General features: G+C 47.8%; 2 protein-coding genes across 2 annotated transcripts in view; both read left to right on the forward strand.

The window, feature by feature from the left end:
- MAN1C1 (mannosidase alpha class 1C member 1) overlaps positions 1-4,340 on the forward strand; it is a 42,170-nt gene extending 37,830 nt beyond the window's left edge. The window contains exons 10-12 of the mRNA XM_042833895.1: positions 1,194-1,366; positions 2,114-2,229; positions 2,839-4,340. Coding sequence (XP_042689829.1) covers positions 1,194-1,366; positions 2,114-2,229; positions 2,839-2,962 — 413 coding nt within the window. The 3' untranslated portion in view covers positions 2,963-4,340. The remainder of the gene's footprint in view (positions 1-1,193; positions 1,367-2,113; positions 2,230-2,838) is intronic.
- A 4,972-nt stretch (positions 4,341-9,312) lies between these two features.
- On the forward strand, positions 9,313-24,703 carry SELENON (selenoprotein N). Its single transcript, XM_042834118.1, has 12 exons — positions 9,313-9,420; positions 12,096-12,213; positions 13,001-13,128; positions 13,781-13,993; positions 14,660-14,784; positions 15,750-15,887; positions 17,526-17,607; positions 18,557-18,745; positions 19,682-19,787; positions 20,645-20,757; positions 21,438-21,539; positions 22,118-24,703. The coding sequence occupies exons 1-12, from the start codon at positions 9,313-9,315 to the stop codon at positions 22,286-22,288; spliced, it is 1,593 nt and encodes a 530-aa protein (XP_042690052.1). The 3' UTR covers positions 22,289-24,703.
- The last annotated feature ends 365 nt before the right edge of the window (positions 24,704-25,068 follow it).

The raw sequence follows: 25,068 nt of genomic DNA on the forward strand, positions 1-25,068 counted from the left end.
TGCACTGTTTGCAAAGATTGTTTCACCAAATCAGCACGACTGTATTGGCAGTTGTGGTCTGGCACGCTTACCTAACAAGCTTTAGGTTAACCTGAAATTATATTTGCAAATAAGGCAGGTGGTTTTTTTTTTTAGTGGTCTTTTTTTTCCCCCCAGCACTTAGAGAAATAAAGCAAATCACCAGAACTAAAAATCCTCTGGCTGTGAGTGCCTGCAGCCAATTTTCACCTTTTAACAGTATCCATCAGCATAAAAAGGACAATGGCAGGCCTGCCCACACTGATTACAGTGCTGTCATCTCTGCAGGCTCATTGTGTGCAGAGTGTCTGTGCATCAGCTCTCAGCAAATAGCACAAGTAGCAGACACCATTAGATCCCCATGTAGATAGGAGGGCCCAGAGAAAGTGTGCAAAGTATGTATAAAAATGAAATGACTGCCTGAAACACAGCCATGTGTAAGTGTATAGGTGCAGCAAGAGAAGCCTGATGTGGCATGATGATATAAGTAGGTCTTGAAGGCATGATTTGAATAGTAGATGATGTTTGTGAGAGATTGAGAGCTTTGCATAAGGGGCACTCGAAAAAAATCAAGGTACTTGCAATGTTTTATTCATGAAATATCGGTGAAATGGATTAAGCTTTCCCTATCCACATGATGTCCTTTTTCTAAGGCTGTCAGTAGACAAGAAAGAAAGGTAGAGGAAGTGGTTGCAGGTCCCAGGTGCTTCCCCTTATAGCTTCCATGCACCAGTGCTGTTGAAGTGTCTCAATCTGCTCTACTGGTGACTGTGAAACAACAACTTTCCAGTCTGGGAGCAGTGCATCAGTGTCTCAGTGGTGGCAGGTCCAGTCACAGGGTTTGACTTTTCTCTTTGAAATGCTCAGCCTCTCTGTGTGCTCTCACCTGGATCCTGACTTGTTGGCAGTGATGAACTCTGCTCTCTCCCCTCAAATCTGGTCCAGGTCTTTGCTTTTTCAGTTGTATTCACCCTCAGAAACACTTCATCCTCAGCTTAAATGGTAGCCAGACTGTGAGCAGTAACTCTGACGCGTGTACACAGGCATGATTGATCTTCTCTACTGACCTCATGCAAGCCTGAGTCAAATGTCTGCATCCTGAACAGCATAAAAGCACCTGAAGTCTGTTTACTTGCTTGCTCAAACTGATTATTACTGTGTGTGATTTTGTTTAGATACCAAACTTGGCCCTGAAGCCTTTCGTTTTGATGCTGGGACCGAAGCCATGGCAACCAGACTCAGCGAGCGCTACTACATCCTGCGCCCAGAAGTGGTGGAAAGCTACGTGTACATGTGGAGGCTGACACACGATGTCAAGTACAGGCAGTGGGGCTGGGAGGTCGTGAAGGTATGGCTGGAAAACTCCCTTTAGGCTGCTGGATTCTGACAAGAATCTCTCCTTCAAGTCAGGAAAAAGAGTAGAAGTTACTTAAAACGTGAGGGACTGAGAAACATTTGCAGTGGGGCAGAAGTAAGCAAAATAGCTCAATTCAGTGCAGCTTCTTTGCTGGTTGTAGTGAATGTAATCAGTCAAAGCAGCAGAAGTTCATGGAGAAGAGTGCTGCAGCCAGCAAAACTGATGTTGATGTGACAGCTTTCTGCAAAAAGGAGTCAGCCTTGTATCTGGAGTGCTCTGAACCATTGGTTTCACCAGGGAAAATCAGCAAACCTGGCTTTGCCCTTTGTCTTATTGTCTTCTTCCCTCTACAACTTCCCAACCAGAAAGTCCTTCACCTCTTCCTAACTCGTGCCCTGCGTTGTAGCAGGGACTGCATTTCAGTGGCAGAACCATCATTCATCTGGTGCCCTGGAAAAGAGACTCTGCAGGCAGCTGGAGTTGCCACTTGAGATCTGTTTTTGTGTGTAATGTCAAGGTCAATCAGTCACCAAGCTGAGGCAGTTTATGTTTCTCTTGCTATTGCATTAGAGCTAGCTTTATTCCTGCAGGCTGGAGTAACCACAGTTAACTTCAGTGACAGGCAGAAGCTGCTACAAACTCTGAATTTGATTTGTAAAGTGGACTTTCAATGCAGCCCATGATTAACGTGTTGGTCCATGCTGTCGCGTGTTACTGAGATTTCTTTTCCTTTCTCAGGCTCTGGAAAAACACTGCAGAGTAGAGGCTGGTTTTTCTGGCATCCGAGATGTTTACACCACGGTCCCAACCCATGACAACATGCAACAGAGTTTTTTCCTTGCAGAGACTCTGAAGTAAGTCTGGTATCACAAAGGTCATGTCAGAATACCACAGTTCTTGCAAGATCGACAATTTTGCCAGCATAAATCTCTATTAAGAAAAGATTTTAACTTTCTGTGGGGAAATTTGAGCCAAGGATACGGGTGTGGCAGAGCTTTAGTAGCTTCCTCATGTCGAGCTATTGCTTTAGAGGCAGTCTGCAGGACTCTCATGTGCTAGGTTTAAAGAACTCTTCCTGCCATTCGAGCTATTCTGAAAGGAGTGGGAAGCTGTGATGGTTTAAGTGGCAGCTGTCCCCTCTGTCAGGTTAGTGCCCTGCACAAAGGGGAGGTTTGACTGTGGCGTGGGTTTGCTGTTCCTTTGCTGCAGATCTGCCTCTGGTGGTGGCTTGAGGTAGCGTTTGTGGGGTGGCTGAGCACAGGTGCTGCTTCCTCCGGGGATGGCAGCTTTCAGCAAGAGACTGAAGTGGGCTGTCAGGAAAGCTGTCACCACGCACTCTGGGAGCTGAGGCTAGCAGCAGCCCCATCGCATTCTGGCTCTCTTGCGCATGCTTAGCGTCCCACCTGAGCTCCTTTTAATCTCCCTTTGTGTCCATCTTCTTCCCCTTGCCCTGATGGCTGCAGGTACCTCTATCTTCTGTTCTGTGAAGATGACGTGCTGTCTCTGGATGACTGGGTGTTCAACACTGAGGCTCACCCCCTGCCAGTCAACCACTCAAACTTTAAAGCTAAAGCAAGCGTGCAATAGTGAGGCCATTGCCCAGCACCCTGCTCCCACAACATCAGCAGGTTACTGCATTTCCTTTCCATTAAAGGAATTTGTGTTGTTCCTGAAATGGTATTTTGGGGCACTAGTCCAATTCCGGACAGTATTCTATTGGGAAGATGAAACCATGAAGTAAGCACCTTATTTTCCTCTGTGAGGAGCTCTAATAGCCTGATAATGAGATGTTTATTCTGGGCCATACTGAACACAGTTCATAGACATTCCTTTCTACAGAGAATTTATATGAAATCCACTGACTTTGCTTTATAGTGGCCAAAGGACTGGAAGTTTTCCATAGAACAGACCTCCCCACAACACACACACGCTCCTCCTCTCATTTTTTGTTTCATTTTTGCCTTTTATATGCCGTTGGATTTATCACCTTTCTAATTAACAGTTTTCAATAGACTGTGCTTTCTAAGTGGTGTCAAAACTGTAACTGAAGCAAAAGCTGTCAGCAAAATTCTTTATCCTGATGTATTTTTATACTCTTCTTTTTTTCCTGTGTTCTTAAAACACATTTACCACACGTCATATCTCATTTAACTCTCCATTATCATTTTTGTGCTTTTCTACTTTTATTTAGAACTAAGTGTTACGAATCACTTGTAATAATTCCACTGCTGTAATAGTCAAATCTGTGAAATGGAATATAAGTCTTGTAAAATAAAAAGCATTTCTGGGTTGATCCTACTTTAAAGCCATATGCCAAAGACTTGTTACGTTGCTTTTTGAGATGGCTGACAATACTGGTTGGTTTCAGGAATGATTCTCCAGATCTGTTGATTTCCAGTGTTATCTAGCCAGAATATGGACAGCAGTTCCCATCTGCACCGCTCTTCAATTGCTTGTTTGCTGTCTGCTATCAGTTAGCAGGAGTGCTACTTGATACCTTATTTTCTAGCAAAAAAATAAATAATCCCCAGGTAAGTTGGCTTCTGGAATGAATGAAAAGGAGAAAAAGTGAGTAAAAAATTGAAGCCAGATTGTTCAGCATGTCCCTGCTGTTCACCACGTGTGTCTTCAGCGTGAGACTGAGCAGAAGATGGCTGTGCAGAGTCCCTGGGAGCCCTTGCTTAGCAGTTTGGGGCTGGATGTGGGGTGCTTGCTCCTGCCTGTCTTTCTTCTGGCCCCTGCAAAGCTGCACAGCCCTCTGAAGTTGGAGCATTTTCCCCCATTGGAAGTTGCTTGGAGCAAGTTGTGGGAACAAAAGACGTGTTTTGAAATCCATGGTTGTGAGTTGCCCAGGAGAAATAAGGATATCAGATATTATCTCTGTTCCTTGGGTAACACTGTGGACTGGCAAGCTTGGCCTAGAGGAATGGTTATTGGTAAATAAACATCTTGGGAATTAATTGTCTTATCTGTGGGATTTGATTTTTGGGAAGTCAGCTGAGCCCAGATAATATTTATAATGGATCAAGGGAATTCCATACATGAAAACATGTGCTCTTGGAGCCTCTCACAACAGTGTTAGGTAAAACACAACTCCCCGTAGGGTATTTCTGGCTTCCTTGAGGAACAGATCCTTGGTGCAGGGTTAAAACTGCTCTTCTCTTCCACATAAGTGAGCAGGGTTGGTATCAGTAAAGTCGCACACACTTAGGGAGGAAAGCTGCTGCTTTGTTGCAGTTCAGTGGCTGTATTGGCAATGAGAGTTTCCTCAGCTCAGGCCTGTTGATGTAAAGCTTACTGATGGCTAAGTTTGCTTTCCATGACACTCGTATGGAGGTTGGCACCAGTCACAAAAAAAGAAATAAAAGCTGTTTGTTGCAAACATCCTGAGAATTCATCCTTAGAATTTCCACTCCTGCAGACTGCAGTTCTGCAGGCACCTCTGGCCCTGCTTACAGTCAGTCACTCAAGTCAGTGCATTAATCACAGGCATTGCATTAAGCGTGCCTGCGTTTAGCAGGAATAAAGATTGGTTCCAAGGATCAGCTCTGTTCTAAGGCACGGCCCTGAGCCACAACTGGGATTCTTCTGCCCTACAGCGATGCAGGTAATGGAAATGTTTGCCTCGGTGCTGTTCTGAAATGCTTCTGCTCTCTGCTCACTCCTTGGCGCGCCCTGAGCCTTGGATGCTTGCAGGACCCTCAGTTCTGGGCTTTCAGCTCTTATCCTGCACCCACTCCGTGTGCTTCCCACCAGGTAGGAGTGGGAGGATTTTTTGTGTTTGTCCACATGGGAAACCCCTCGATATTCATACTTCAAGTAGATTAATGGGGTGTTATGCATGAACCAGAGATCTCACTTTAAATGTCTAACAGAAACCATGTGGGAAGAGAGGTGTCTTTGGGCTGCTTTCCTGCCTTCTGCTTTCATGCCCCACGTTGGGTGCATGATTTGGCTGTGCTCTAATGAGTGTGGTGGGGATTGGTTAATGATCAGACTACATGGTCCTAAGGGTGTTTTCCAACCATTGTGATTCTGTGATTCAGTTATGTTGGTGATACGTGGTGTTTTGTACTTTAGAGTCACCTTAGCAGGAAATGTATCAGCCCAGGTTCTTTCCTATTTCCTCTCTTGCATTCAGATTCAGGAACTGAGATGATTTGTTGACTTTCAGCATCAGAACGTGATCCTGGTTTATGTCTGTAGGGAATGTCCTTTGAATGGAGTTCTGATAAAAGCTCCATCACGTGCTGGAGATGAAAACTAGTAAGTGGTAGAATAGCTGGCATTTGCCAATTGACTGTACAGAGGAATAAGACAAAGCAAACCAGAAAATAAATGCATATCTGATTGTTTCATGTGTGATGCATTGAGCTCCAGCTACCAGAGCTAGCAGTTACAAAGTTCCAGCTGTTACTTCTCACTGCTTTGGGTCTGTGGCTTCATTCTGTATGGAGACAGGTGATTAGAATGGAATCAGGAATGCTTTCAATATGGATTGTCAATGCATTTTGCTGTTGTCAATGCTGTTGACTAGAGAGCCCATGTGAGTGACTTGCTGGAATGGATTGAAAATGAAAGCGAGGAATGCAAGCACATGGGAATTCGGGAGGTGTTGGCTCATACTCTTCTACTTGTGAAATGTCTGAACCAAACTTCACACTGCAGCTTCACTGCCCATTCCTTTCCTAGGGTGAAATGTGTTTCCCACGTCTGCCTGTGTAGTTCTGTGTCACACTGCACCTACCGTGAGACGCAAGCAGCAATAAACGCATCTCAGTAATTCTTATTCCCTTTGAGAGGCCCCATGTGAAGCCAGACTTCAATGCTCCCCGTTCTTTCCTGCTTTCCAAAGGATTTTTTGGGCTGCAGGCTGACCAGCACTCAGTGCCTCAGGGGCTGTTCTGTTTCCAGGTACTTTGTCCATTTGTGGGCAGAGCTCCGACTTCAATGCTGTTTTCCATTACGTAAGGATTGCTTTGACTTTAGAACAGGCCAAGTTTCAGGCTATGGGAATGAGGCCATCCATTTAAACGAGGACAGGGTTTCTCTCAGATCATGCCACTCTAGAACATGGAGGTGCTCTGTGTGTTCTGGAGTACGGAAAACCTGTTCTACTCCAAAAAAGCTCAATACAAGCTTTCCATTTCTCTACCAAGCTCTTCCTTTTTTCTTACTTTTGTCTGGACTCTCCCTGCTGGGAGCAGAGCAATGCAGGACAGTATTTTCCTGCTGGGTGAATTTTCATGATGCAAATCTTCCTCATTATTTCTCTATCAGGAGGATTTCCTTTGAAACAAGGGTGTCTGGGTGGGCCGCAGATGTCTGAATATTTGAAATTTCTCCTCAGCACTGTAATGTGTGATCTCAAGAACCAGCAGCACAGAGCCAGAAGTTGGTTTTGTTCTCCTTTGAGGAGAATTGGTTCCCAGCAGATGCCCTGAATTACTTCACCTTTTGTCTTTCATTCTTCTTCCTACCAAATAATTCAACTCTGTCATTTTTTATATGCTTGCTGATGATGCTGGAAATGGTTCAGCTATAAAATGAGCCTCTCTGCTTCTTATCTACACGATACCATTTTGGCTCTGCCAGCCACTCCATCAGGTCTCCTTTTCCATGTCCAGGGTCTGTCATTTCATGTCACCTCTTGCTCATTTCCCAGACACTCAGGTATATTTATCCTGTTTCAGAGCTGTCTCATCCTGTTATACTTTATGCTCTAAAAGCACTTGCTAGGTTATTTGAGGTAAACTAAAGCTCTCTATGCCTCTCTGTCCAACCTGGAGAGTCAAGGAAAGTTTAAAGCACAGCTTCTTAACTGGAGACCAACTCAATCAGCATCGTCTCTATTCCAATCCATTATTCAGTGCTTTGTTAATTCCATTCTTCCCATTTCTTCCCCATGGCCCCCAAGCTGTGCTCTTAGACTGATGGGGCAAAAAACAGTGATAGAGTTTTGTGAACACTTTTTTTCTATAGGGTGACAGAAGGAGCCCTCTGCTCCCTCCCTCTGCCATGCAGATGTAACAGCACTGATTGGAGTGGTAAATAATCTCTGTTTATGTGTTACTGGGTGCCCCATTCTAGTGCACTGTGTTTAGAATAGAATAGTTTCAGTTGGACTCAATAATCTTTGTTGGTAGGTCCCTTCCAGCTGGCAGGCTACCCTGGAACTGAACCAAAGTTAAATTACGTTGAAGGGCGTTCTCCAAATGCCTCTTAATCATGGACAGCCATCTCTCTATGAAGTCAGTTCTGGTATCTAACTACCCTCACAGTAAATAAGTTATTCCTGATGTCCAGTCTGAACCTCTCCTAACACAGCTTTGTGCCATTGCTGTGCATCCTGCTGCTGATAACAGGGAGGAAAGGTGAATGCTTCCCTTCCTCACAGAGTTGTGGAGAGCAGTGAGGTGATTCCTCAACCTCTCCTGCAAGCTTCACACACATTGTCCTCAGATGCTTCTCATAGGACATTCATTCCTACTCTTTTACCAGCTTTGCTGTGTTCCTCTGGACACATGCAAGCATCTTAAAACCCTCTTTAAATTGAGAACAGCACACAGTATTCTAAGTGAGGCCAGACCAATGGTAAATGTGTGAGAATCTCCTCTTGAGAGGCTGGTTGTGCTGTGTTTAAAATGCATAGGTTCAGACTGAGACTGCTGTCAACCAGCTCCCCAGCCACTTATCTCCCAGTCCAAACCTGTGTGCAGCACTACTCTGTTCCTATGAAAACACAGAGCTTTTTTTGCTGGTCCTGGGGATTTCTCACAACTCCACACTCATGGCTTTTGTTCAGGGTTACCGGCCTCTTCCTTGAGCAGCTCACACTGCCTTCTTCATGGCTTTCGGTCTCGCTCTCTAACCAAAACACTCCTTAGACAGAAATGATTAGGAAGGCTTACGAAACAGCAAAAGCTTCACAAGATTAAATGCTACTGCTTCCTGCTGCCCTTAGGGAGCTCAACCAACCTGCAGTGCTAACCCTGCAGCACCAAAACACAGCACTAAATCTTCCTGAGCAATGAAGATTTCAGTGCAGTGCAGGACTGCACGTAGGGAAGAGCAGGAGATGACTGATAGGGAAAAGATTAAAATGACTAAATATATACCTCTTGGCCAATCGAGTGCTAAGGAGCAATGTGACAACCACCCAGAGGAGCACAAAGAACTCAGTGTGTCAAAGTTTGTGGTGTCACTGATGTCCGTAACAAGGGTGAGGGTGGTGGGAAGGACCCGAAGAAGACCGAGGTGCAAGGAGCAGGGATGGCAGCAGCTCCATTCAGACTGCAGGTGAGAATTGTCCTGTGGCTGCAAAGTGACCGAGCCATTACGGCCATGGGCCTTCAATCCCTGTGAAAGCAACGCAAGTGAAACTTGACCGACTGTCAAAAGGGACAGGAGCACAGGTTTTATGATGAGCAGCTGTGGAAATTGGGATGGGTCAGGTTGGAAAAGAGGAGGCTGAGGGGAGAGCTTATATCCTCAGCTATCTGTAAGGGGAGTGCAGCGGGAGCAGGGCTGGGCTCTTATGCTGACAGGACACGGCCTCGAGTGTCGCCAGGGGAGGTTTAGGTTGGATATCAGGAAAATCTTTACAGAAAGGGTTGTGGGCACCGGAACGGGGGCCCCAGGGAGGCGGTGGAGTCACCATCCCGGACGCGTTCAAAATCCGTCTGGATGCGGTGCTCTGGGACACGGCTTAGCGGAGCGCTGTTCGGGTTACGTACGGTTAGGCTGCGGTTGGATCCGATCATCCGGAAGGTCTTTTCCAACCTGAGCAACCCTACAAAGCACAGCAGCTGCCAAGCACAAAGTTCCGTTTTTCCCTCTCACCCCCTCGGGGCCTCGCGCTGCGGGCGGAGCCCTTCCCTCAGCCCGGCTCCTCCCGCCGCGGCCATGGCGGAGCGGCGCCGCTGAGCGCTCGGCCCATGGCGGTTCCCAGCGCGGCGCCGTCGCGGCTGGCGCTGGCCCTGGCCGCCTTGGCAGCGCTGGCCGCCGTGAAGTATTACCGAGACGCCGAGGCCGCCCGGCAGCAGGTAACGGGACGGCGGGTCGGGCCGCTCCGGAAATGGAGGGCGGAGCGCATCCGCGATGGGGCTGAGGGGAAAGCGAGGCTTCGGTTGGCCGCCCCGCAGCTGTGGTGGGAGCTGAGCGAAGCGGGCTGAGGGGCGCTTGGACTGGAGTGAGCGAGCTGCAGGGCTGGGGGGTCCGCGATGGGGGAGAGTGGGACGTATGAAGTGGCCATAATGGGACTGAGGGGTCGTCGTGGGGCTGAGGTGGCATTCACACAGTGAGGTGGCCATCATTGGGATGAGGGGTCCATCATGGTGCTGACGTGACATTCGCACAGCTGAGGCCATCACGAGGTTGAGGGGTCCATCACTGCCCTTCAGTTCAAGGACAGGGAACTGCTTGAGAGAGTCCAGCGCAGAGCCACAATAGTGATGAAGGGAGTGGAGCATCTCCCTTAGGAGGAAAGGCGGAGGGAGATGGGTCTCTTTAGCTTGGTGGAAGCTGAGGGGTGACCTCACTGATGTTGATAAATATGTAAAGGGCGTCAGGAGGATGGAGCCAGGCTCTTCTCAGTGACATGCAGTGATGGGACAAGGGATGCAAGCTGGAACATAGGAGGTTCCACATAAAGACGAGAAAAAAAACTTCATCATAGTAAGGTTAATATCAGGATGCCCAGAGATACTGTGGGGTCTCCTTCTCTGGAAACATTTAAAACCCATCTGGGTGCATTCCTGTGTGACCTGATCCAGGTGCTCCTGCTCTCACAGGGAGATTGCACTAGATGATCTTTTGAGGTCCCTTCCAATCCCTGACATTCTGTGGTTCTATGATCACAGTGCTGAGGGCTCCATCATGGGGCTGAGGAGGCCACTGTGGTAGACACGGTCACCAGGGTGATGGCAATGGTTGCCATGCTGAGGTGCTGTTGGCTCCCAGTGGGCTGTGAAGGCAGCCAGGGGTTGGTGGCACTGGAATCAGTGTTGTGGCAGGTTGTGACTGGGCAGTGCTGGAGATCAGAGAAAAAGTGAACAGAACGAAGCTTTTAACTTTTCTTCAGCTTGCTTAAAGCACGTGGTTCTGGTTATTGGAGTGTGCTCTCCATTCTTATGGGCTGATAGATGGTAACGTCTTTAACACCTGGCACCCACATTCCCTTCCTCATATTCTGCTGCCTTCACTGCTCAGAAATGTTCTGCATGTGTGGGGCATAACTGATCCTCCATAACTGATCCTCTTTCTGCCTCCAGCCCTGTTAAGCAAATTATCATGTCGTTTTCCTAAGCTACAGCAGCAGGTGGTCTCACCAGCTCAAATCTTTGTTGCTCATTTGCCTTCCATCCCTTGAGGTCCGTCTCTGTGAAGTGCAAAAGAAGAGGGAGGCTCTGAAAGATTCATCAGCAGGGAATCATCGATGGGCCTGGGATGCAGCCCGTCTCGTTAGGGCTTAGCACACAGCCTGGATGGCCTCCTGTGCAGAGGAGGTTGCCACAGTGCACAGCCTGTGCACTTTGCACTGTAAGGATGGTGCACTGTAAGGATGTTGCCATGCCCAAGCAAGCCCTGGAGCCTGGTCGAGCACTTCATGACATAACCCTGTCACCTGGCTTTCAGCTAACAGGGCAGCTGCTCAGGAAAACATTATGTAGAGCCCCGTGTTTGTTTGTCCCCATTCATCTGGGGAATAAAGGTGTGGTTTTGGCTTTAGAAACATGGGGATTCCTGAATGGGTTGCTCCTCTCAGTAGATAAATAACCCCCATGTTTCTTTACTCCTATTTGCAGCTGCGTAGTTCCTATGCTCTCTTCTCCACATTCCATGTTCTGTATTATTGCCTTTATGCAGTCATGTCTGAGTCCAGATCTCTGGTTTGTATTCCAGTATCTTTACTTTTTTATCTGCTCAGTCCTGAAACCACCCTGGGAGGCTCTTAAGTGCTCCTGTTGCTGCAGCTGATGGGAGCACAGCCTTCTGGGCTGCATTAATGCTGCTTCTGACTGGCAGGTAACAGACAGGAAAATAAACTAGTTCAGGAGCTGTGGGGATGGTTATGGTGCAGCAAACAATAAACAATTGAACAGCAGATAACAGTATTTGTCCTTTAGGTGTTTATTGGTGTGGCAGGGGAAGCTGCCCCAAAATGAGAGGCCAGGTGGGATCTGCTGGCTGTGAGTGATGCCACTGGTCTGTCTTGCTGTGCTTTCCTTCACAGCAATGTGGAGCTCTCTCGCCCTGCCTGCAAGTTGTTGTTTTTCCATCAATAACAAATGCTGCAGAGTGGAAAAGTCCATCAGAATCTAGCCTTTCTGGGGCCATTTCAAGTGAGATTTCGCATTTCAGTGCGTGTCATTGCTGTTTGCCATTGGGGCACCTTCATGTGGGCTTTGCAGGCTGTCCCACCAAGTGTTACAGAGGGAGAGACTGAGGCACAGGGATCTTACAGGAGTGTCTGGAGGAGGTGGTCGAGTTGTGGTTCCTGATGTACAGCTGGGTAGTGATACCTGTGGAGCAAGGAGCCAAAATCTTAGCCCAGTCATGACACAGGAGGCAAAATCCTGCCAAGGGATGTTAATCTGTTCATTTCATCACTGCTTGTGGTCTGGAAGGAATGCAAATTAACTCTGAAGCTGAGAGCGCTGCGAATGAGCCTCTGGGAGGGGTAGGGGTGATCCTCGCTTCCCCTTTCTTCCCAATGCAGGAGGTGGCGCTGAAGTCTTTGGGCAGTGAGGGGCTGTTTCTCTTTTCTTCTCTGGACACCAACAACGATCTGTACCTCAGCCCAGAAGAGTTCAAGCCGATAGCTGAGAAGCTGACAGGTGCGTTCCTGCCCGCCGTGCGGAGCTCGCTCTGCACAGACTGAGTAGAAGCAATTTTTAGGGACGTCTTTATTTTTTTTTCTGGGTGCTGTTTTGGATCTTGCTTACACGAAGAGAGACTGCTCATGGAAAGGCTTGAGCATTAGATGCTACTTTCACAAAGTTCAGTTTTTATAAGACCAAAGGTCCCGTTTCTGGCCTAGCAGAGCATGTAAGTTACTTTGTCTGGAGCTTATAGGAGATTTGGGATGGATAAATGCAACAAATACAGCTCAGCCCAGGCTAGGCCAGTACTGTTAGTGAATCCTATTTCAATCATATGCTTCTCTTGCTGCAGCATTCTCTCTCATAGCAGCTGTGAGAGGTCGTGTTTGGAGCTGTATCAGCACATAGCAAATGTCTCTTGGTGGTGCCAAGCAGGGGGAAGCGTGGTGATGATAACATCCAGCAGAACTTAACAGTACAATTGAAATGCACAGAGTTGCTTGCTTATGTTTAATGAATTGACTGAAGCATGTGTCTTTTCCCTCCTAGATTAGATGAGAGTGTTTAACAGCCGTGGAGTTTAAAGTGTCACCCACTGGAAGAAGGGCTCCCCTTTAAGTCATGTAGCAAAAGCCAGCTGTGGCTGCAAGTTCTGGTGGGTTCCCCATTGCACGCAGTGTAGTGACTGCTGGGGAGCTCCCAGTGCTCCTAGATTAGCCAGGAAAAATGTATAATCACTTCACCATGGTTTAAGAGGGGAGGGAGGGGAAACAGCTGCTTTAATTCCTGTCTCCTTGTCTAGGAATTACTCCGGTCTCAGACTTTGAAGAGGATGTGCCTGATCCAAACGGGGAGACGTTGTCCATTGTGGCCAAATTCCAGCCTTTGGTCATGGAAACGATGACGAAGAGCAAAGATGGTTTCTTGGGAGTATGTATCCTGCAGGATGTGTAGGGCCAGAAATACCAGTGTAACCAAGTACTGTGGGCTGGTAGCATCTCCAGGAATGAGCACGGACAGTCAGCATCTTCTCTCAGTTCAGTGCCACCTGCAGACTCACTCAGCTAGCTTCAAGTCCTGCACCCAAGTCAGTGATTGAAACAATGGGAACTGGCCCTAAAATGGAGCCCTATGGAACTCCACCAGTGATTGACCACCAGCCCGGTGTGACCCCATTTCCTTGAGCCCTTTGTCAGCCACTTGTTCATCCATCACGTTGTTTTTGTCCAGCTGTGTGCTTTGACCAGGAAGCTTGCAGCTTTCTGCAGTGTTGTACTGTTTTCAGTGCATTCAGCCCCACTGTGTCCCAAGGAATGAATGCTCTGCTCTTCCTGGGAAGCTTGAAGCAGACACCAGAGGTGGCTCCACCACAAGCAGTGATGTTGTGCCCTGTTCACTGCCTCCCATTTTGCTCACGTAGTTGAAAGCTGACAGAACTATTTGATGGTGTTCAGGGTGGTGCAAAGAATTGAAAATATGATTATTATTATTTTTTCTTTCTCCTCTTAAGCACAGTTACATCCATCAGCATTGCTGTGTGTGTGAGGGCTGTAGGCTGGGCTCTGATGCTGTCTTTTAACAGATCTCTCACGTGGCTCTTTCTGGGCTGAGGAATTGGACTGCTCCTGCGTCCCTTAGGAGTGTGATGCTTGCCAGACAGTTTAAAGCCTTTCTTCCTCCGAAGAATAAACTGGATCTTGGTGATCCGTGGTGGATAATTCCTAGCGAATTGAACATCTTCACTGGATATCTTTCCAACAACAGGTTTTACCCTCCACCTCCCAAAGGCAAAGAGGTGAGATACGAAATTTGATTCCCATACGTCTGAGAGGTGGCTTGTATGAATGTGTACTGCTTTATAGCCCAGATAAATTGAATGGACAAGGCTATTGCTTGTCTCACTGGACTTTCCAAGGCAGCAAAAAGGCTGCAGGGTACAGCCAGGAGCACTGTCTTCTAAATCAGAGGTAAAAACTGAATTATTTCAGTAAGAACTGAAAGCAGGCAACATCTCAGGGTATCTGTCATTTGTAAGGCTGACTGGAGGAACTCCATTTTGCTTTATGGCTTCTTAGTCTAGCTGTAAAGCCAGTGTGGGTGCCCCAATAGGTGTCCCTGATCACACAGCTGATACATCTTCACAGTCTGTGTTTATTGATTGCTTACTCACTCTTAAGGAGTATTGATTGGATACGTGGATCAGTTTAGCATGCTCATTCACCCAATTGGGATAATGGAATCTCGTGAACAACAGGAATAGCTTTAAAAAACATGGGTGATGGGTTTATTTTTAAAGAAAGCCTCTATTTTGTGGCTAGGTAGGACCCCAAGCTAATTTTCAAGTCACAGCGAGTCTCCTGTCTTGCTGATCTGATGGGGGGTTGTTTTGGGGCTGCATCTGACCTGTTACCTGCGATAGGCAAGGTGCTGTCATTCTTATCTGTTACAATTCTTGCCATAGATCATCATCCACAGGCTTCTGAGCATGTTCCACCCGCGCCCCTTCGTCAAAACCCGCTTTGCTCCCCAAGGATCCGTGGCCTGTATCCAAGCCATCAGCACCTACTACTACACCATAGCGTTCAGGTAAGGGCACAGGGCCAGCCTTTAGAGAACTTGTGTTTTGTATCTCAGGGGAGTGGAGAAGGCTGTGATGTGCCAGAGAGCGTTTGTGTGCTCTGTGTGCTCTGTGTGCTCTGTGTGCTTTGTGTGTGCTTTGTGTGTGCTTTGTGTGTGCTTTGTGTGTGCTGTGTGTGCTGTGTGTGCTGTGTGTGCTGTGTGTGCTGTGTGTGTGCTTTGTGTGTGCTTTGTGTGTGCTTTGTGTGTGCTCTGCGTGTGCTCTGCGTGTGCTCTGTGTGTGCTCTGTGTGTGCTCTGCGTGTGCTCTGCGTGTGCTCTGCGTGTGCTCTGTGTGTGCTCTGTGTGTGCTTTGCATGTGCTTTGTTTGTGCTCTGTGTGCAGTGCTATGCCCAGACTAGAGATGTGCCCTGGCTGGAGTTGGGTGGGAGCAGCTGTGTGATGCTTTCCTGAGGCCTGAAGGTGGCACCTGTGTTCTCCCAGGGTCACAGCGTGCGTGGTGTTGCCCAGGTGCAGGACAGCAGCCAGTATGCTGTCACACTTTGCAGTGTTTGACTGAAATTCTGAGGAGGAAGGGGGGGGATGGAGCGTTTCTCCAAGGGAAAGGAGAATTCTATAGAATTGTTTTACTGTCTTTGTTAAATACAACTGCTACTTGCCCAATTAGACTGGAAGGCAGACTGAGGGCATCTGAGTTTGTTTCTGTGTTTCAGGAGCTCATAATGTAATTCATCCTTGCTGGGTATACACTTATTGCCCACTTCCAAAAGTTATCAGTACCCACGACACTGCTGACCCTGGGAATCTGCTCCAGTTTTACCTTCTTTGTTGTGTGACATGAAAAGCTTTTTGAACCAAACCTCTCTCCTGCAGCTGTACTTTCTGGTGCCTGCAGATCACTTCTCTCTGCTGTCGTTTGCAGTGCACGATCCCTTCCTCCCAGCTCTGGAGCTGATGGCTCCCATCTCGTTTCAGGATCCATGCTGAGTTCCAGCTGAACGAGCCACCAGACTTCCCTTTCTGGTTTTCCCCAGGCCAGTTCACAGGTTACATTGTCCTCTCCAAGGATTCTTCCCATGTGCGAGAGTTTAAGCTCTTCGTCCCTAACAAGAGGTACAGCAGTTTATTTTGTGTGCTGAACAGACCTGAGGGTTGTGGTAAATGAAGCCCAGGGACTCTGGGATCCTGTCCTGTACAAAGCAGAGGTGGAGACTGTGCATGGAAGGAGGCTGGTGGACTCTCTTTATTTGAAAATATGGGTGCAAAAAAATATGGGTGCTCTGAGCAAAGCACTGCAGTGCATGGTTGTCCTGGCCTGTACAGGAAAGGCAAATCTGCAGTCTGAGCTCTATGCCTGATAGTTTTGCTGTTTGCTTCTGTTTTGTTTGCACATCCTTCTCTGCTAGTGTTGTCGTGTTTTCTGTAGGTAGAACCAAACTATCAGTTCCCTAAACTGGATCTGGTGCAGTTTTTTCAGGAATACTTCTGCTTATCAACAGGTGTGAGGGGAGAGCATCAGGCCTGGGAGAGGCAGAGAAGGACAAGGACTGAGGAGGGAGGGAGGGACAAGCTGGGCAGAGATCACAGGAGACACAGGGTGTAAATGGGGCTAGGGATTGATGTCTTTGTATAACCTGACTGTAATGAGAATCCAAGTCTGAGCTGTACTTGCCACACCAGCTCAGAAGGGAGGTATCTGCAGCCACTTGGGAAGACACAAGGGAATGGTGAGTTTAAGCTTTCCTAGAGATATTGCCCTAGAGACAGACAGCAGCCTCTTCATTATCAGCACTGCTTCAGGCTGGCTGTGATCCTCTGCCCTGTCCCTGCAGCCCCTGCTTGGCCAGGACACTTGGAGAAGTCAAATGCTTGTTGTAAGCTGCAAAGGCTCCTTGGGTGTCAGCTGGATGAGCTGATGCTTTTCAGCCAACTCCTTGGAAAATCTGAGTGAAATGAGCTTTACAGTTGCCTGTAATACCAGCAAATGCATCTCTGCAGTTACTGAGAATCCCTGACTTATTTTAGGGTCTGATTCATTCACCAGGAACTGTCCCTTTGTACTTGGAGCATGGGGAGAGCTGGAAGGGGTCTGAAGAGGCAGCAGCCCCTGATGATCTCAGTGCCTGGCTGAAAGCCCTGAAGTTCAGCAGAGTCTGATGCACATGCTTCAAAACATTTCTGCTTGTCATTTCGTTTTATGGTGTAGTTTCACACCAGCTCATTCCTGCTCTCTGGCAAGCAGCTGGAAGTGTTCTAGGGGAAGGGAGCCTCAATCCTCTTTGCCTACGATGGCAGGAGAGAAAATTACATTTTAAAATCCTGATGTGTCTCTGTCCTTATGGCTCTGTCAGCACATTCAGCAGAGCAAGCAGACGCTTACAGCTCTGCCAGAACTCCTTACAAAAAGCCTTTTGCTTCCAAAAAAAAAGCCAATAAAAACCACACTTTTAAAAGTTCAGAGATCAGAATGTGCAAGTTAAGAGCTGGCAGGGAAGGATGTGCAAATATACCTCTGTCTTCTTTGGTTTGATGCTACTCAAATGTATGAATGCATTTGCCTGAAATGTTGGGTGGGTGTTTGGGCCCTGAGCCAGCAGGGATCCACCATCACTGATCCTGTGCAGGAAACACTGTGATCTCTAGGAACCTCCAGGTTCTGAGCCTCAGTGCGGGCCGTTGAAGAAGAGCATCAGGATTTGCCATGCACAGCTTTAGCCTTGGGTGGCTGAACATTCTGGGTTCACCTTGCAGGTCTCTGAACGTTGATATGGAGTGGCTGTATGGAGCGAGTGAAGGCAGCAACATGGAAGTGGATATAGGTTACCTGCCTCAGGTCTGTAACCACACTCGGTCTTCTGTGTGCATGCTGGATCTTGGCAAGGATTTATGCTGCCTGAGCTGCATAACCTCAGTTATCCCTGCTGGTTAGAGCTTTCTGTTGAATGCTTCCATATAATAATATATTCTCTGTTGATCTGTGTATGTCCTTTGCAGCAATGTGACTGTACACCCCCCTGTTGGTCCCTGTGGGTTGAATCTTAACCTCCTGGACTCACATGAACTTTTCTATTTTTAAAGAGCTGGCTGACAGGCAGAAGGGGCGAGGGAGCTGGACGCAGGCTCTGAGCCCAGAGGGCTGTGTGTACAACAGTGTGTCTGGATTCAGACACTGCGTGAGCTTAATCCTCTATTCTGTGGTAATCCCAGTTCTTGGGACAGGAAACATGAGTCAGAATTTTGAATACCTGAATTTAACAGTCCCATTTTCTCCTGAACTCAATTCCATATTTATTTTTAATCAGCAAAATTAGTGAAAACAGACTTAGAAAATAGTTTCCATTGTACCAGGAGTCCGAGCTACAGGGCAGCTCCTGAGCAGCTTTCTTTGTTGCACTTTCTTGTGCCTATAGGCACAGACTGTATAAGGGCTTTGCTGATCGTGTGAACAAGATTAGCTCTGCAGATTCTAATCATTTTGAGGGTCTGATATGCCACAGCCAATAATCTCCACTCAGAAGATGGCAAAACATGATGAACAAGTCTCATGCATTTCCAATCTAGATAGCACAGGCAAACAATAACTGACAGAAATGAAGTTGCCTTCTTGTTATTCCCCAGTAAAACAAATCTACTGTTGTTCAGGTGCAGCTCCAGGATAGATGGGTCTCTGTCTTCATTAGGAGCTGTGAAGTCTTAATTTGCATCTTTATCCCGTCCTGCTATACAGAAAAACCCATAGCTGAATATCTACAACGTCTGACTGTGAGCCTCTTCTCCTGCAGATGGAGCTGGAATCCACGGGGCCCTCAATCCCCTCTGTGATCTATGATGAGAATGGAAATGTAATTGACAGCAGGGATCCCTCAGGGGAGCCTATTCAGTTTGTGTTTGAAGAAATAACCTGGCAGCAGGAAATCTCCTGGGAAGAGGCAGCCCAGAAGCTGGAGGTGGCCATGTATCCATTTAAGAAGGTGAGGAACAGGCTGTGCTTTTCACTGGCATGTTTCCCTGAGGCAGGTCACTTTTACTGAGATGTTCAGTCACTTTGAGGACCAGCAGAAACCAGAGGCCACAACCTGCTCAGCATTCAGAGTGGTATGAGCAACTCAGTGTGTGCTCCCTATGCTGCTGCATCCTACAGTGATTTATAGCACTGGGTTATATATAGAAACTATTTAATATGACAATAGCCTGTGGAACAGATGGCAGCTGCCTGTCACTCCTTCCTTGGCTAAGGAATGCTCCCCTGACTGTCTCCTTGAGCTTGCAAGTCTCCCTTTCACCTGCTGAATTGGTGATAAAATTCCCTTCATTTGAGTAATCGGAACATTTTCTGTGCAGGGTCCTTCTCAGACATTTTTTTAAGCTGTTTCAGTGAGACTTTGTGATAAATATCTCAAGTTCAGGTTTCCCAGCCTGCAGAGGCACATCTGGAGGCTGTCTGCAATGTGTGAAGTTGGCTGTGCAAATAAAAGCCCACTTGCTGTGAGGGGTTTGTTACAGTCTCACTGTATCCTCAGCTGTTTGTCAGACCTGAGGGTAATTCTATCTTCCTGAAGGTTTCCTAAAGGAATGGAATGGGTAACATGGTAACACAGTTAATGCTTTAGACTTGCTATGCCTTGCTGCGTTCTACTTGAGCAGCAGTAACAGGATGACCAGCTGAAAGTCAGCAGGAAAAGAGGTTGTTCTTGCATTGCCTCCCTGCTTCGTGTTGACTCTGTGGTGAGGGAAGATAAAAATCCCCCTTGGGGAGAGCACCACAGTTAGAATTGCTTTGGTTTACAGGAACTGCTGTAGCTCATTGTAGGCCATCTCTGGGGTGTGGAAGATTTGGTTCCTTCAGATCCCTTTTGTATTTGGGATAAGCTGTTCTTTGTTTCTCAAAGTCTCCTATCTGTCTCCAGGTCTCCTATCTTCCCTTCACAGAAGCTTTTGAGAGAGCAAAAGCAGAAAAGAAGCTGGTGCACTCAATCCTGCTGTGGGGTGCCCTGGATGACCAGTCCTGCTGAGGTGAGGGACTCTCCCACAACAGCTGGAGGAATGATGTACCTCATTCTGGGTCTGAGAAGGGCTGAGTGTCAGGAAGCTGGCAGGGAGCCAGTGGTAAATGTTATGTTACTTATTTTGGTACTGAATATGCCTGGATAGAAAAGGGCTGGAAGTGGGGAATTATTGATCAGAGCTTTGATACCAGTGGTAAAATTAGATGTATTAGAGAAAAGCCTTAGGTGACTCAGTCATTTAGGTGCCTTTGTTGAGGGGAAGGTGTGGATTTGATCTTCCCTCTTCCCTTCTCAGTCTGCTGAGGTAGAGGCAGCATCTGCAGAGTTAAAGAGACACTGCTCTCTGCTTTGTCCCTGACACCTGCATGGGAGAAGCCAGAGCCAGGCGTGGGCCTGGAATTGTGCTGCTGTGAGACTGTTCCTCCATGTGCCCAATAACTTGTGTGCTACAGAAGAGGGGAGAAACATCTGGGAGAGGTGTGGAAATCTTTGTCCTGTCTGCCCTTAAAAACTCTCTAGGCAGATTGCTCTGCTTAGTGTAAAAAGCAAGAGGCACTCAGGGTGAGTGTGCAGGCTCTGATCTTTTCTGAAAAGCACCAGCCCTGTCAGCCCCCTTGACATTCTTGCCCCGGTCCTTGTGCTGTTTTGCAGGTGGGTGGGATCTGCTCTGGTGAGTCTTCTTTACCAGCAGTGTATGCTGGAAGCAGTTAGCAATGGAAAACTGTCAGCAGAGGGGAAATAAGACCGTGTGCCAGGTTAGGGGGAGCCTAAGGCAGCTGCTGCAGCAGCTCAGCAGTGGCATGAATCGTGGCAATAATCAGCCTGGAAGCTGCAAACAACTCTCTGCCCCTCTTTGTGTGCCAGGTTCGGGGCGAACTCTCCGGGAGACTGTCCTGGAAAGTTCGCCCATCCTCGCCCTGCTGAATGAGAGCTTCATTAGCAGCTGGTCACTTGTAAAGGAGCTGGAAGAGCTGCAGGTGAGTGTCACAGCCCCTCTGCTTTCTTTGTGTTTGGTGCTGGTGAACGCAGGTGGTGCTTGGCACAGAGGTGCTGGCAGAAGAGGGGAGATCACACCTGTGCAGATGAGGGATTTTGGTTCCAAGCCTTGTGTGTTCTAGTGACCAGAGGCAGAACAAACACCAGATAGAGGCTGGCTAAGAAAATAGCACAGTCATCCCTTTCACTCTGTCATGGTGGCAGCACAAAAAACCAAACCAGATGTTTCACTGCTCCCAGATGCTTTAAGCCTTGTCCAGGGCTTGTTGTGCTATTGGCAGGCTGACTTCTCTGTAACCCAGGCACTAACCAAATACTCTGACTCCTGGATCTCCTGACTGCACCTTTCCCCACTCATGAGTCTATCCCTCGGCCTTTGCTGAAAGCAGGGGTCAGTTACAGAGCTGGAGATGCTGGGAAAAGCTGGGGTTGGACTGTTGATGTGCCTGGGAACTACCAGTAATGAGATGATTTTGTTTTTGGAGGAGAAAAGCTTAGCAGAAGTGTGAGGGCAGGGGGACACTTGCAAGGGAATAATAAAGCAGATCATGAAAATGGAGGCAGCTACCGTGTTACAGAGTGGCTCTCATGTTAGGTTTACTCCTGCTTTCTTCTGCTAGTTTCGGTGTATACAGTGTGTTTCTTTGGGGTTCCTTTACAGACAAACAGGGAGAATGAGTTCTACAGCAAGCTGGCTGACCTGCACCTTGAAAAATACAACTTCCCTGTGGAGATGATCATCTGCCTTCCCAATGGCACGGTGGTACGATCGTTATCTCTTCAATTTTCCTTGGTTCTCCCCACCTGAATGTACTCTCATCTGCAGAGCCTGAAGTGAATGCCATGCTCCCTCAGCCATTCTGTGGCTCCTCAATGCTTTGTAGGACTGTGTGTTGTTCTCGTGGATGATGCAGTGACTCTGTGGGCCCCTCTCCTATTTCCTTTGGGGAATGGAAGGCATTTTAAACACATGTGCTGGTTTTGCATGTAGGCTGGTCTGATAGCATGCATCCCAGCAGTCAGCATGGCTGGGCTGCCATGTGCTGACTTGCACTCGTTGCTAAGTTTCACACCTGTGTGATTTCTCCCCAATCCCCTTTGTATTTTTCTTAATCTATATGAGGGGTCAGCACCCTCAAGGGAAAGAATGGACCGTTGTCTTTTGCTCATCTTTGTCTGACTGTGAAATAGAAACCTGAATCGTCAATGCTGAATTAGCATTTGCAAAGTGTTTGAGATTCTTTAAGAGTTGTTGCAGTCTTGTGTCATGGCTAGAGGCCAAGGCAGTGGATGGGAGATTATGCTGGCCTTTAAAGTCTTCTCATCTGTTTTCTCTCCTAGATTCACCATATCAATGCCAACTACTTCCTGGATATTACTTCTATGAAGCCTGAAGATGTTGAAAGTAGTATCTTTAGTTTCTCATCCAATTTTGATGACCCTTCTACTGCAACTTACCTCCAGTTTCTTAAGGAAGGACTGCAAAGAGCAAAAGCTTATTTGCAGAACTAAAACCAAAGGCACCTGAATGCCTCATGGAGTTGGCCAAACACTTCAGACATCCATTTCGATTGCAGCAGTTCTTCCTCATCTTTGTGCCATGCACTGATGTTAAGATGCAGACAATTCCAGAATGGGGGCTTTTCCATGGGTGATCTGGAGATGTTGGTTCAAGGCTAAACTTCCAAGTGATACCAGTTTATGTCATCTGCCCTTCTGAGTTCAGGCAAGTTTTTACAGGAGTGAAAATACTTGGATCTATAAACATTCTTTGTGCATACATCTTGCCACCCACCCCCATATTCTTCCTCCTCCTGCTCAGACTCTGGGATGAAACTCTTTTTACAGCCATACCAATCTCAACAGGAAACATCTGATCTCAAGGACTATGTGTTGAGTTACAGAGAACAGCACTGCTGTGATGACTGAACAATCATGATGCACATCCGTGCTGTGTGGGCAAGTGCACAGAATCCAGTGCAGACAGCAAGCTCTTCCCTGGGCAGCTGGTGTGTGCAGAGCTTCCTGCCAGCAGCACTGAGCTGTAAGCTGCTCTGTGGCGTGGATCCCAGTTCTTTGTGACAGCATTCTTGACAGCAGTGGCAACCTGTGTGTAAAGGACTGTAGCTGATAATGTGTGGGCGTGGAAGTAGGAAGATCTAGCTTGATCTCTGAAGTAGCCTCCTCCCAGCTTCCTGGGATGGTTATCCTGAGCGACGTGGTGCAAGAGCTGTATCGCTCACAGTCTTTGCAGCTGATGGAGATGGTGAGGTTGATGTGGTGCAACTAGGAGTGGAGAATGGGGCGTTGGAGGTATGGTGCAGCTCGGAGATGTCAGGTATGGGTTAACTTGGGGAATAAGGGCCAGAGCCTCTGGCAGTGAGCTCCACCTGTCCTAGGGAGTGCCTACAGGCGATGGGAGCTGTACTGAACTGTGCCCCCATCCTATTCAGACCAAAGCTACTCCCACCCCACCTGTTTTGAGAGCTTTGTTCTCCCAGTGTGTTGGCAGCAGTGACAAAATACTCAGTGCATGTTTGCTCTGATTTCTCAAGTCATACTGAATAATGAACCGTGATAAAGTTACCTTTAGGAAGGGGAGGTTCAGCCTTATCCTGAGAGTTTTGGATGGTTTAGAATGGACCAGTTTTAAAGAAACTGCCAGGAGCATTTTCCGGGGAGGGAACTGTTTGGACAGAGCGCCAATTGCTCTTGTCTATAAACATCCTGAGCAGTTGTTCCTCCTCTGTACCAATGGCTGACTGCACAGTGAGTGAAATTTAGGGAAGGAAAAGTAAAAGAAATGGTGTTCTAAGCACATTCCTGTAGATAGGTGAGACAAACCATCTTCAAAAGATGCCTGCAAGCAGCCCTTCCAATTGATACTTTTTCTGCTCTCTGAAGCACAGTTTTGCTGGACCAAATCCAAAGTTAGGGGAAAGGGGGGTGCTTTCATTCTGGGCATCAGGACCTGGAAGGGATGCTGGGGTCACAACTCACAGAAACACAGAAGGGAAAAGGTTGGAAGGGATCTCTGGAGGTCATCAGGCTGAGTTTAGATGGACCTCTGAACAACTCAGTGTAGTGTAGCTAATTGCTCTAAGTGAGATTAATTACCTGTGGGATGTTTCCTAGTATTGGCTTTTTAACTATGCATTAGTTCCACACTTTTCTAACCCTCCAAGTGGCCTGCAGTAATTACAGGTTTGGATTACATATAGGCAGTGCTTTCAGTGGTGGCTGTGGAAAGTGTCAAAGCCTCCAGACAGCGTTAAAGAGACCAGGAGTCAAGTCACCATGGCAGCTCAGCCCCCTCTGACCCTTCTGGGGACTTTGAATCAAGGCAAGAGCAACAGAGCACAGTGCCTACCTCCATCCAGCACCTTGGGAAGCACTGCTTTAGTGTTATCTGCGCTTACAGCTTTTACAGCAGGAGCTTCACCTGAGGGTTTCTGTTCATTTCTCACTTTTTGTTAGCCTCTTAGTCTGGAGCTGCAGACTTCAAAGCAGCACACGTGTATTCATTCCATTTATTTCTCTTTCGACTGGTTTTGCAGCAGAAGGGGCCAGAGAAAGCAGTGGCTGAAACAACTCAGGGTTGTCTCCTCAAGGCTTGGGGAATCAGGTATAGGAGCAGTTCTGCAAAGCTAGGGAGCAGCAGGCAGAGGAGGGACCAGAGCCCCTCTCCCTGGTGCTGTGAGCACAGCAAGAAGGGATTCGGCTGAATTGAAGCAGGAGCCCAGACAGCCATCCTTAGCCTGGAGCAATGTGGAGAATCCTGGATTCAGCACAGTCCTCGTGTTATCTCATGAACCACAAGACATCCCAATCAACCTGTCACCTTCCATCCGCTGCCGTGAATGGGCTCTGGACAGAAACTGTTAGCTGAGGACTTTTTTTTTTAATACGTGCCAGCGTTTTCTCTTATATTTGTAATCTTACTATATTTTTCAGTAAGCTTGTGATATTCCAAAGGGGGAGGGCGATGCTGCTTTTCACGATCTCCTGTGCTTCGTGACGCTCTGGCCTTAAATCCACAAACGGGTCAGAGCTGATGTCTGCCAGCAGCACTTCGTGGGAAAGCAGCGCTGCTCCGCCTCTGGATCTGCGTGCGCCGGTGCCGCTCGGTGCGACGGGCTGTCCGGGCCGCCTGTAGCCGCGTTCCTTAAACCGATCCCACCAGCTCAGCCTCGCTCAGTCCTTGCCTGCAGAACGCCGGGTGGGGTGTTGGGGGTGCGCTCCATCCCACGTGCTGCCTACGGGCCCACGGCGCATGCGCGCGGAGCCGCAGC

This window comes from Centrocercus urophasianus, unplaced genomic scaffold, assembly GCF_019232065.1.
Source record: "Centrocercus urophasianus isolate 14NV4802_14NV808 unplaced genomic scaffold, USGS_Curo_1.0 seq_43, whole genome shotgun sequence".
NCBI lineage: Eukaryota > Metazoa > Chordata > Aves > Galliformes > Phasianidae > Centrocercus > Centrocercus urophasianus.